Source organism: Epinephelus lanceolatus, chromosome 4, assembly GCF_041903045.1.
Source record: "Epinephelus lanceolatus isolate andai-2023 chromosome 4, ASM4190304v1, whole genome shotgun sequence".
In the NCBI taxonomy this organism is placed as follows: Eukaryota; Metazoa; Chordata; class Actinopteri; order Perciformes; family Serranidae; genus Epinephelus; species Epinephelus lanceolatus.
The window spans coordinates 21,652,282-21,665,960 of NC_135737.1; the positions used below are offsets into that span (position 1 = coordinate 21,652,282).

General features: G+C 41.1%; 1 protein-coding gene across 2 annotated transcripts in view; it reads right to left on the reverse strand.

Annotated features, from left to right (window-relative positions):
- Nucleotides 1-13,679, reverse strand: part of arhgap32a (Rho GTPase activating protein 32a) — a 35,492-nt gene that overhangs the window by 15,179 nt on the left and 6,634 nt on the right. For both annotated transcript variants that reach the window (XM_033631625.2, XM_033631624.2), the window contains exons 2-8: nucleotides 9,363-9,476; nucleotides 8,398-8,503; nucleotides 5,557-5,648; nucleotides 5,232-5,316; nucleotides 711-797; nucleotides 480-617; nucleotides 259-351 (exon numbers count right to left, since the gene is read on the reverse strand). In XM_033631625.2, coding sequence (XP_033487516.2) covers nucleotides 259-351; nucleotides 480-617; nucleotides 711-797; nucleotides 5,232-5,316; nucleotides 5,557-5,648; nucleotides 8,398-8,503; nucleotides 9,363-9,451 — 690 coding nt within the window. In that variant the 5' untranslated portion in view covers nucleotides 9,452-9,476. The remainder of the gene's footprint in view (nucleotides 1-258; nucleotides 352-479; nucleotides 618-710; nucleotides 798-5,231; nucleotides 5,317-5,556; nucleotides 5,649-8,397; nucleotides 8,504-9,362; nucleotides 9,477-13,679) is intronic.

Sequence of the window (13,679 nt, forward strand, 5' to 3'; positions counted from 1 at the left end):
CTGTATTTTCACATGTCTTCAATGTGAGTCCTCCAGTCTTTGGCCATAATGACCTTTTAATGTCCTTGAAATTGTAACAGATTTTTAAATCAGATGACTCTGGGCGAGTAGCTGCATTCCCCCCAAAATGTCTTACTGTTCCTTTAACTGGACTACTTAAAAATTAATATTGAATATTAAATATTGAATCCACTTAATGGTGTCATTTTTAGAGAGTGAATAACTGAAAGTGTAAGCAAGCAGCTGATGAACAGATACCTCCATCCATGTTAGCACTGGACCACAGTTGATCTTGTTGTCGGCAATTACGGAGAAGCGGGACAGGTAGGTGGCCAGCATCTTGGTTACAGACTGAACGGAGACACAAGATTGTCAATAAAACAATTTTCTGCACAACATGCAACAGAACAGACTATTTTATTACCAGATAAATCCTAAATGTTAATCTATGATCAGAGATAGCTGTAGCTCTGTTGCACCTCAACAGTGTCCTTTAATGTGTCGTATCGTGGCAGCTCGGTGAGCTGGGAGTAACGGCGGTCATAGATACACAAGTGCAGGTGTTTGTCCAGCACCCGGAAGTCTTCGTAGGATCTCTTTACCAGCCAGTTTCGACCCTGACAAAGAGAAAAAAGCTTTCATGAAACTGAGGAAAACAAATACAAAGTCACATGAGACATTATATCATGTAGTCTGTTTTATAAATGTACCTGGCAGGTGATTTGGACCAGAAAGACCAGCTCTTTGGAGTCCAGACCAGCCTTCGGTCCTTCACTCTGCCCCTCTGCGAAGGCCAACTGTGAGGGAAGGAAAAAAGAGAGACACAGGAGCTAATATTGAGACTTTCTAAATAATGGATGCGTGTAATACAACAACCTCTCTGTATGTGACCTGGTATACAAGAGGAACATCATGTCCAAACCCCATTTTTCCATTAAATAGTAAAACCACTTTCATACCGAGCAGTGAGGCTGGAGTTTACAAACATTCAAAACACAAGTAACAAAGAAATATGGGAAGTAATGCCTGAAAAAAATGCTTTTTATTGAGTGAAATAACTTTTTTAGACATTCAGATTCTTTGCAGTTGACAGCCTTTATGATAATTTGATAAATACGTGCAGTATATTTCCACTGCCACCAACATCGCATTGATTCATATTCTCACTTCACCATAAATCCTGCAGCACGACATATATAATACATTAACTGCTCAGATATGAGCGCTCAGAGGCGTTGTAGATTTAGAACATATTTCTTCTTCTTCATCTCACTGGTTGGCAACATTCTATATGCCCCAAAACTGGGAAGATCAAAGCCTCGCAGGAGTTTGGGAATATATTGATAGACATTACTGTAGAAGAGACTTCAAAGGCCTCGGAAGCCAAGGGAAGTTCTGGTTATTTATAACTGTTAGCAACTCATCCAGATGCAGTGTTATACAACACATGGCGACCTAGTTACTGCTCAACAGTAATACAGCAAACCAGACTGACAAAGGGTGCAGAATGAGAAATATGTTCTTGAATAAGTCATAATGGAGGAGCGAGGATTTGTTTGAAATAAAAGCCCAAACTAAGCATCTGAATGATGTACTGACGGGTTCAGGAGTCCAAAGGCATGATGGGAAGCAGAGAATTACAAATAATCAAAAATCCATTTATAATGAAACAAAATACTTGCTTGATAAAAATTAAAAAAACATATGAAAGAGAAAAATAGCAGCAAGAACAGTTTCCATTGGTGGCATGCCTGAGCATCACTTCCTCTATGATGCACACACCTCCCAGACGACTCCACTTCTCCACTCTACTTCAAAATAAAACACGCTAACGCAGCTCAGACTTCAACCCTTCCTGCAGAAAAATACCTGTGTCGTGACATTTATTCACGAAAATCCGCACATTCAGGTTACCTGCCACTAATGCACGTCAGATATCCATCCACAGCAGGAGGAAGTGGCTCTCTCTTTGTGTGCAGCCGCAGTCCTGGACCTCAGTGAGCTCCTCCAACAAGCCAAATCTTAGCTAAGGGAGAACCGAGTTTAAATGCTGCTCCTTACTCCCCTGCCGCCTTACGTGAAAAAATGCTCATTCACAGGGCTTTGGATCACCATGCGCTCATTGCTCCATTCAAAGCAGAAAATATGATAAGAGGATGCTTCCCCACTGTGTGTCTTACCCCCCTCTTTCCATCTCTTCCCCCTCCTCCCTCTCCTGTACTCTGCCTTCGTCACCCTCCCCCCTCTCTTAACCGCTCTCCTTTCTCCAGTGACAAAGGGGGGGAGTTGCCAGTAAATGGGCTCAACCGGCACACATAGATGCACGGGCTCATCCATCATACAGAGGCAAAGCTGCACAAGGCAGATAGACGACCCTTCTTCATTTCAAAACAGTTCTCGTTCATTCCACTCTCAAGGCGAGACTGGAGCTAATCTGGGGAGGAATCAGTCGGGCAGGCTGCAGACAGAGGCAGTCTGCTGTCCTTGTGCTATTCTGCGATTAGGATACATGAGACCTGATCAGCACCCTCCCTTCCTGTCGCTACAGTCTGTGAATACAGAGGAAGGCTAATGCATCATGGGAGATACAGCAAGAACAAAGAGTCGTCTGTCAGATTAAGTAAAAATAAATTAATAAATTAGCACGCAGAAGTACAAATAAATCAGATTGCACAGTGGCATGTGTCCACTTGTATGTTTGTTTGCAGACAGCCTGCACAGCTTTCAGTGCAAGTGTCTCCCCAGACTGATATTTCTCTTCCAGCTCAGCTCGGCTTTCCCTCTCCCTGTGGAGCTTTTTCAAGGTCACTGAAACTGTTGTGCTGCTTCACTTGCATCCACTCTGCTGATGGAGCCATCACAGTCACGGCAACCACAGCAGGACATTTACCCAACAGAGAGAGAGCGCCCTGGGATTTAAGTCCAGACCAGCCCGCCGCACTGTAGTCCATTAACGCTACACGTAGGGATGCAGCCACACAGCATGCATGCACTGCTCATGCACTCTTCTTGTGTTTAGCTCCATAGGCAGCTTTTTGGTTGTGGACAGACGACTGCTGCACTCTGCTGGCAAGCAAACTGAACTGCACTGAGGTTAACCAGGCGGTTAACAGCCACTTCCACACATGACTGAGCAGCCACTAGTGCTTCACTGCTTCTCATCACTGCTGCAAATATACTTACAAATACTTCTCAGACTATCAGTCCGAATCATTTGTTGGCTGGTGAGAGTCATTATATCCATAATAATTAAGTCCCTGACCAAAGGATTTTGAAATCAGGTTTTGGCGCCAATGTTGCAACTTGCAGATTTCAAACAACATCAAGAGTGTGCAGCCATGCTAGTGGCACTGTTTGTCTATACTTTGACACAGTGATGCTTGGAGCATGCTCACAATAACTATGCTAACATGTTGATGTTTAGCAGGTATACTGTGCGTTCCAATACCCATACTACCAAACTACTAAGTATGCCAGAAAAAGATTTAGAACATACGCCCCACTCCTAATATATAGTATGTCAAAAATACGAAATAAGAACTAATGTTCTACTGCATCTGATCGCTTTTTGCACTATGCAAGCCAGCATGCTGTTCTGGCTATTCTGACCCACAATCCTCAGCATGGTGCAAGATGCGTCACAGCAACTGAGCCACACATATGACAGCCTAGCAGCTTGTTGACAGCTGTCAGAAGCTACAATGACAGATGACAGCATGACCAGTCGAACTGTAATAATAGGAAATTAATTTTTTAAGTGAACAAAATAATTTTAAAGATTACCAACAACAAAAAAAATAACAATAACAATGACAGAGAAATGCATATGTAATCTTACTGATGTGAATATGTTATTATATAGTAGTTGTATTATTAGTTAATAACTTAAACTTAAAAGAGTTCCCTGGTTTAACCTCCATCTCTGTCAGGCTTGGCCAATGCCATTTTGTTTTATTTCCAAGGTAACGGAGAGCCTATATGAGCAAGAGGGTTAAAGCTCAAGGCCAAATGTTACGAGGAAGTAGTATGTCCTGATTGTGTGCAAACTGCATGCAACAGCACGTACTTTGTAAGGGCAGCTGCAGTACCTACTATGAGTAAAAAGTAAAAGTATTCAATTCGATTTGCAGCCATAATGTTTAAATGTTCACTTTCTTAGTTTAGCATGTTAGCAGCTAGCAATTGCTAATTAGCACTAAATATAATGTATAGCCGGGGGTGATGGGAATCTCATTAATCTTGCAGATATTTTGAAAAATGAAAACTTCGTCCAATTCATCCTTAGGGGCACATTAATGCCTGTGACCAAACTTCTTGGCAATCCATCAAATAGTTTGGGACATTTCACAGTTAACCAAAGATGTCAGCCTCATGGTGGCACAACAGCAAAAGTCTGGAGAGTATCATAATGATTAGGATTCAAAATTCCGCCTGGGGAGATGTCTGGACAAAATTTCTTGGAAATCTATCCAATATTTGTTGAGATATTTTAGTCAGTGGAGAACCAACTGACACACAGACAGAATGACATTGCCATCCCTGGAGCTTAGCTGCTTGCCTTGCTAAGAAATCCCCCAAAGGTTTGAATACAATGTCATGAAAATTATATTTAACATAGCATTTACATCCAACTACATTCAACTATGACCATTTTGTTCCCACACCTCCTGTTACTTTGTCAGAGCAGGTTTTGACTTTCAAATGACTCACCTCCTACAGTTTCCTGGATAGACTCAGCTGTCTATTCAGGAAACTGCTGCACCTCATTTACTCACTGGTTGACATCATGTGCTTAAGTCAAACTAATAAGGATCACAGGTTTACAGGTCACATGAGTCTGACATTAATATACTGTAATGCAGAGGATTAACACGCCGCTGGAATGGGATCATGGTTTTAATAGGAATGGGAGTAATAAAATCTGTAGCGGTGAAAACATAATGATTTATGCATGGTGGGGTAATATTCTGGAAAAGTTTTATAGGTCTCCTGATAGAAATGAAACGGTAACAGCTCTGATGTGACATTTAGGAAACAAGGAGAAAAATGCAATAAAGACTGTCCAGTAAAGACAAACAAGGATATTGATTCGACTGCCACATTCCATTTCAGGAGAGATGCATTTCCGGAGTAATTCACCAAAATGGCCACTGAACTTGAGCCAAAGACAGAATTACTAAACACAGTAACTCTGCTGCAGAGGTCACAGTGTGAGTATTTCCAGGGCTCACCTGAACGTTGCCAAAGTCAACAGTCTCATAGTGGAAATGGGCGCACTCTGCCAACCTAGGGAAGTGACCTCTGGGGAACGTCAGCCTTTAAAAAAACACACAGCACAACAGCCCCTGATCAGTATTCAACACACTGACACTGTGATGGAGAGAAAAGCAAAGCGAAAAGAAAGAGAGATTAGGCCTATGTGTTAGAGATGCAGCAGGCTGACTCGTTTGTCTGTGCTGCCGCCCATCATTTTATAGGTCCTCATTTCACTGGCCTGGATAAGAGCCCTGTTTTACAGCCCATAATAGCAGCAACACTGTCACAAGGAGCACCTACTTCTTCATGTTCTTGACCTTCATGCTAGCCGTGCTGACGCAGGAGCGCAGGAGGGGCTCGGCTGGGTGCTCTGTGATTTCATCAGTCCTCACCTGCCAAACAGAGAAAGGAGACATCCGTAAGTGTCAGTCAGTCACAGGATGACTGATGGAGAGGCGACTACAGTCAAGAATGATTATGTTGGTCACTGTGAAATGGCGGTTGTAACACAACACGTAACACGGGACACAAACTTAGATGTCTGGTATTAAAATATCAGAAGTCTATCATATACCTACAACCCATGCTATGTTATTTTAAGCCAATATTAAGCTTTATTACGTCATGTTATGCTATGCTGTTATGTTATGTTTTCTTTTGTTTACATATGCAATGCTAAGCTAGTGCTAGTTCATGCTTATGTTATGTAATGTTATGCTGGGCTCAGTGTTACATTATATCATGTTTTTGCTTATATATACAATGCTAAGCTAGTGCTATTTTATGCTTATGTCATATTATGCTCCTGTTTTGCTAAGCTATGCTTTGCTATGTTTTCCTTTGTTATGTTATTCAATGATAAAATGATCTTATGCTACTGTTATGTTATCCAATGCTAATATTATCTTATGCTATTATTATGTTAAGCTATGTTAACCTAAATTATGCTAAAATAAGCTAAGCAATGTTAAGATAAATCACGTTATGCTGGGCTAAACTAAGCTAAGATAAGCTAAGTCAAATCAAGTCAAGTCATGCCATGTTATATTATGTTATGCTAATATTATCTTATGCTACTGCTATGTTAAGCTATACTATGTTATCCAATGCTAATATTATCTTATGCTACTGCTATGTTCAGCTATGCTATGTTATCCAATGCTAATATTATCTTATGCTACTGCTTTGTTAAGCTTTGCTATGTTATCCAATGCTAATATTATCTTATGCTACTGTTATGTCAAGCTATGTTCAAGGCTAATATTATCCTATGCTACTCTCATGTTAAGCTATGTTATTCAATGGGGAACTGCCCATTGGTTCGACATCCCATTGTTCCGACCATATTAAACTCATTGTTCTGAAGTCCGTTCCGAAATCATCATGATGCCCTGTGGTTAAGGTCTGGTTAGGTTTAGGCACAAAAAACACTTGGTTAGGGTCAGGAAAAGATCATGGTGTGGGTTAAAATGAAAAAGAAAGTGACAAACACATAAGCCGTGAGCCTGCTCCGCCTCAAGCCGGTCGCGGCGCACCATACGCCCGCCGCGAACCGTTCAGCACCGCGGACAGTCGGACTAATGGGATGTCGAACCAATGGGCTGTCGAACCAATGACATGGACCCATTCAATGCTAATATTATCTAATGCTACTGTTCTGTTAAGCTATGTTATGTTATTCTATGCTAATATTATCTTATGTTACTGTTATGTTAGGCTATGTTATTCAATGCTAATATTATCTTATGCTACTGTTCTGTTAAGCTATGTTATGTTATTCAATGCTAATATTATCTTATGCTACTGTTAAGTTAGGCTATGTTATTCAATGCTAATATTATCTAATGCTACTGTTCTGTTAAGCTATGTTATGTTATTCAATGCTAATATTATCTTATGCTAACATTACTGTTTTGTTAAGCTATGTCATGTTATTCAATGCTAATATTATCTCATGCTACTGTTGTGTTAAGCTATGCTATGATTTTCTATGCTAATATTATCTTTTGTTACTGTTATGTTGAGCTATGTTGTGTTATTTCATGCTAATATTATCTTGTGCTACTGTTATGTTAGGCTATGTTATTCAATGCTAATATCATCTTATGCTACTGTTAAGTTAGGCTATGTTATTCAATGCTAATATTATCTTATGCGACTGTTATGTTAAGCCATGTTAAGCTAAATTAAGATAAACTATGTTAAGCTAGGTTAAGATAAAATAAGATAGGCTATCTTAAGCTAGGTTAAGCTAAGCTAAGCTAAGGGTTCAAGTCAAGTTAAGTCAAGTTATGTTTTGTTATGCTAATATTATCTTATGCTACTGTTAGGTTAAGCTATGTTATGTCATGCTTTGCTATGTTTTTGTTATGCTAGGTTATATTACAACAGGCATTATGTTATAATTAGGTCATGTCATGTCATTTATTTATAGAGATAAAACTGTCAACATTAGCGTTGCTCTTAAGACGTGTGTTTGTCTATGATGTATTGTTATTAATATTATTAATATTGGCACTGTTTGTGTCTTAACTGTTTGTTTATCCAATTTGAAATGCGGTTAGATTGTTTGTGACTGGTGCGCAGGATGATGTCCAATTTGAAAATAAAAATAAGCATGTATAAATAAAAAACTAAATACATGCAAACAAAATCTACTGTACTTAGAGCACAACTGAAAAGCTTTGTCACTCATTCAAGGCTTTATTTCTACACACAGGAGAGTAGTGTCCTCACAGAGGTGAAGATGAAAACAGACCGCTCTTGAGTATATTTACATAAAACTGGAGTAACCAGTAGTAAACTGAATGGGAGAGGTGATGACATCACTTGTCTGTGACAATATTGTTACAGCACTTTTACCAAAGCATTTCTCGAACATGCCACCTCACTCTCAACCTAATTGTGAGACATTCTCAAATGTAGCTTTACACCTGTTCACACCTTCATCACTGTGATGACTGACTCTCACATGTGTGCCATATGACCTCGGTGACACCATGTTGCGGTGACATCATGGTGTGAATCACCTACACAATTATTGCAGCCTCATGGGAAAAGAATGACAATGTGTCCCTTGGTGTGTGTTCATGTATTTGTTTGTGTAAGTGATGAGTCAGAGATGTGTGTGTGGGCGTGTACCATGGCAGTGGATGTCTCCTGTAGCTGTTTCTCTTCTGGAGGATTATTGTTGGTGGCTTGAGGTAAGGCATCATCTTTGTCCAGGTCAGTAGATGGTAGAGCATCTCTGCAGAGACAGAAAGAAATGAAACACAAGAAAGGAGGCATTTATGATGCTAACATCCATGTAGTCTGGGGCTTACAAATAAGACATGCAGTTTTTTGAATGTACACCAGAGGGAGCAAGTGGGGGAGATGAATTTACAATATGTGGCTTGGGCTCAAATCATGACATTGCACCAGCATGGCTCAAACTACATGTATTAGGTCTGTGGTGTTTGAACCTCTAATATTCAGAGGGAAAGGCATGAATAAAACATAAAAAACAACCATCTTTTCCAATCAGATGTAGATGGGAAAAAATGGCAGCATCTTTCACTACACTAGGGTCAACAGAAACCATGGTGTCTTTTGTATGTGCTCAGGCAAGCAAAGCTTGACTATTCACAGGGCCATAAAGGCAATCCACCCACAAGGGAGTGCTTCACAAAACCTTCACTTGAAATGTGACTCAATGTGCTCGGGAATGGAGGGTGAGGTTCATTCAGCTCAACTTTTATGAGCAACAAAGACAGGGAGAGAGAGACAGGCCTTGGATTTGTCACAGTGATTCAGCGTGATGAGATCAGGACATGAGGCACAGGACACGGACACACGGTGTAATTTAATGTGATCCACCCTGACAGAGCTAATTATATAGACACAATGTAAAATCATAGGAAATACAGTGAGCTTTGGAACTAATGGAGCTTTAAACAGGGACAGTTTTCCTCTGTCTGTCTGGGGGCAGGGTCATGTCTCAGTCTGACCATTTACTCTGCTCCTACTTAATTCATCTCATTCAAATGCAAACACACATGCCTCTACGTGGTTTTACATAATTCTGTTCAGCTTACATTAAAATCAGAAAAAGAGAAGTAACTCACCCCTCAAGGACGTCACTACTTCCTGGTTCACCCTGGGGTCCTGAGGCAGCATTTTCAATCACCGCGGCAACCACACATCCAGCCTCCATGATGCTGCCTGACTGCAACAGCCCACTGTAGAGAACAGGAGGGAAAGCAGAGAGCGGGGGAGCGCGGTTAGAAGAACATGGGAGGAAGAGTCCGATGCTATGAAGCCGCCAGACGGCAACCCACTTGAGGCTGCAGTGTGTGCGACTTTCAAGGCTACGATCCACAGAGCCCAGACTGTAATCTGCAATGACATCATGCTACTGTGCCGGGAGCTGCCTCAGTGATAATGCATGTCAGGCTACACATTCAAAGGATGCTTTCACGAGAACATCAGCTTCTTTTTAGCATAGCACTGACAGGTTTTAGCTGGAAACAAAAACTCAAAAATACTCATATCTTTGTCAAGGAAATGTCAAGATTGTTACAGCAGCTTCAGTCCATGTCCCTGAATAACATCCGCAGGTTTAGGGTCGTTAATTTGAATATATTTCTTGTGGTTTTTTCATTATGTAAACAATTAAAACTTAGTCTAGAACAACAGGTTTTTGCCTGAACTGAAAATCACCCCCTGTTATGTAAAGCATTGTTTTAGAGAAAAAAATTTGGACCAAATACCACTCTATTGATATTGTGATGATATTGTAGGGTTGACTGTTGGTACTTTCACAAAATATTTACACATTGAAATTTTTTGATAAATAATCATCAGTAATGTAGATATGTGACTAAGTGGATGAATGTAAATAATAAAACAGCTAAGACAGTCTGGTAAAGTTCAGAAAATTACATCATTTTACTGTAATGCAGCCTTTAGGTAAAGACAACCAGAAACAGACTTGGGCCAATCCCAATTCTCTTCCCTTAACCGTACCCCTTGGTTTCAAGTGTACTCGCCAGATCGATTCCCCTCAATGACGAAGTGGTAGTGTTGAGGGGTAGGGAATTTAACCTACGAATTGGGATGCCACTTAATGCAAATTAGCCTAACAGACGTGTTCACATACATCACGTGTATCGTCGACGAAGGCGTCTTGCACTCATTTCCAAAATGCCGGTTCCAGTGGTTGTATTGCCTATTTCGTTGGCTGTCTCCTTTGTTTAACAAATCAACAGAGAAGAAACACAGCAAATAGGAGACATGTTCGCTGCCTTCTTTTCCTGGTCGATTTGTTTCAGGTATGTTGTTTTTAAAAAAGAAAAAAAACTTGCCTGGCTGGATAGTTTCACAGTGCATCCTGGGAAATTCAATCTCCCCTCAGTTGAGATGGGTGTGCATCGCACTGCCCTTCAAATTAAGTGGGGATTTTAAGGGATGTAAAGCACTTCCCAAAAGTCTGGGACACCCTAGCCCTTGTTTTTGCGCGTCCCTGCGAATTTTGCGGGGAAGTGTGAGTACTGGGACGGACCCATGTATAACATGAAGATTCAAAATCTAACATGATATTTGGTCTCATATCATGACATTGATATAATATTGATCTATGGCGCAGCCATAGGTTAGTATCTGTTAACCAAACACAGTAAGTTTGCACGGTCAGTCCCAGCTTTCTCTGAAATTATTCAAAGTTATGTTGCCATTTTCTTACTCTTTCAACAAAAACTCAAATCTCATATTTCTACATATAAATTGAATAATCTGAACATTGGTCAGATCTTGTTTTTGCACTCGTGGAGATGTCAAAAGCTCTTGGATCTATACATGGTAACAAGGTCCAAAAAACCCACTTTCACTGTGTGTCAGCTGGTTTTACATAAACTCATTAACTGCAAACCTGCATCGCTTAAAGGTACACTATGCAGGATAGTCGGTTACTGTTTGTAAGCACACTCACCAGCAAGAAAATGTAAAAGCCAATGCCAGATTCACTCTCGTTTGGCGTTTGGCCTTGCTGTATTTGCATTTATTTCAGCGCTGTGTCTCTTGGAGGCCTGCCGCTTATGGTCTGGCACCTGGTTGCTACCTTTTTATAAAACCCCAATCTCAGAGGGATTACTTCTGTATGAGTCTACACATTGTTTGGGAGGAAAATCCTACATTGTATATCTGTAGCTTTAAAATTACTAAAGTGGGTCCTGCATTATTAAAAAAAGCTTTTAACTTTGAGTTTATATGGTGCTCATGTCGATACATTATCTATGTATCTCATCCATCCTGGGATTGGCTCCAGCCCCAGCTCACGTTGGGCCAGAGGCTGAGTGCACAGGGCCGACACATAAAGAAAGACAACATTTTAGAATCACAAGTCAGTCTGACCTTTAACTGGACTGTGGGAGCACCTGTAGGAAACCACGAGAACATGCTAACTCAACACAGCAAAGCCCCACCCAGCAGCCAGGTTCAAACCCAGCACCTTCTTACTGAGAGGCAAGACTAGTAACCACTTCACCAGCATGCTGCCCTGCTCACATGCTGCATGTTCCTACATACGTGGGCATATTATGATAAAGTGTGCCCCTGGGCACAGACATGCAGAAGTCCCCACCACCTCTCCTACACAGGAGCAAGACACACAGACTTTATAGTTGTTTAGCCTCTTTCTCTGTGGTTTTGTTCCCCTTTGTAGTTTTCTGTGTGTCTGTGGTCATGCTGCATCTCTTTTTAGTTGTTTGGGGCCCCTCTGTAGTCATTTTGACTACTTTGTGGTTATTTTGTCCCCTTTTGTAGTTACTGTGAGTCTCTTTGTGGGTCATTGCAGCTGTTTTGCATCATTTTGTTGATTTATGTTTCTTTGCGGTCATTTTGAGTCCCTTCTGTTGAGGGGGCCCCCTGCCCCTTCAGGCCCCTGGGCCTGTGCCTGGTAGACCCGTTCATTAATCCATCCATGCCTAAGTAATGTTGTGTTTAATCAAATTTGCTGCAAACTAACAGGCACACAGAAAACCAGGGGACATGTAGCACTCTATCACATGAAGTACTAACATATGGACGTGTTCACATGCTTGTGTGTGCTTTTGGTGTGGGGCTGTTTTTGCTGTTTGGCCCCTTCACTCCGTACTATTTCTTCTTTGATATACTGTTACAAAAAGCCAAATGTATTACACAGGAAAAATAATTTTGATTTGTTCCGAATATATTTCTACATGTACTTTATATTACATACCCATATTTTATCCATGAGAATACTGACACTGTGACAGTCCCTATCACGCTCACTCTACCAGACTCCATTATTACACCTCTTGTCTTTATGTGCTGTAAACAAACAGAGGGAATGTCCTGATGAAGCATAACTAGCCTTGTCCTAACGTTCCTCTGCAATCTTCCCATAACTAGTTTCAGGACACATGTGGGTGCTTGGCGTTAAACAATAACTTCTGTGCATGTGGGCACAAAAAGGCCTCTCCTTACACCTCAGAGGTTTTGCCACATCATTAAAAAGAAAATCCCTCCAATTAACAAAAGGCAGGTCTGCTAATCAAGGCAGAAAATGTTTGGAGTAATGAATAGATTCATCAGCCCCAACTGCTGCTGTAGTAGCAGTTTCCCCACCAGCCCCTCTGGCTCGTAGCCTCACTGAGTTGCTGTTGACTGACTTCCACAAAAACCTCCTGACTCAGCAGAATGTGAGCAGGCAGGAATACAGGCCAGATCGGTCTCCACTCTATCCACATCTCATGCTGGATCTCCCCTCTAACAGACACCGTAACCTTGCCAGAGGAGAGCCAGAGCATTACACAGACAGCAAACTAATTTACTGTTGAGATGTGTTATATCACAAGTGCAGTTTTATAAGGGTCACTTGGGGAAAGGTGTTTGCAAAGTCACATTTATGCAGAACTGGAAGCAGAAGACGTACTAGTAATATAATCAGTGCCACTTAAATATGTGGGACAACACAACAACAAACCGCAGTCATCAAGATATGATTATCTCCAACTCGTTTATATTTTGGCTACGTGGTGCTGATGGAGGGCAGAGATTACTTGCAGCTGCATGCATCCCATGATAAAAAAAAAAAAGTTGCATGGTGCACAGTGCGATGCCCGACCTTGTTGATTGTACCACATCAGACATCAGTGAGTCTTGTCAAGTGTAGGGACATGTTGTACTTCACTTTGCAGAGGAGGCTGGGTAGTTGCGTGCTTTCAAAGCTGCCCGCCTGGTAAGAGGAGTCACTCGCTTTTCTTTTTGATGTGCAAGACTTTGTGGGAGAGGAGATGAAGACAACAGGGAGCAACATATGAAGAGGAGAGTGTTCTTAAAGCAAGCACTACAATACATGAAAAGTAGACTATTTTGGAAATGCCCCAAATAGACTGAGCTATAAAAAGACGAAGCTGTCACAA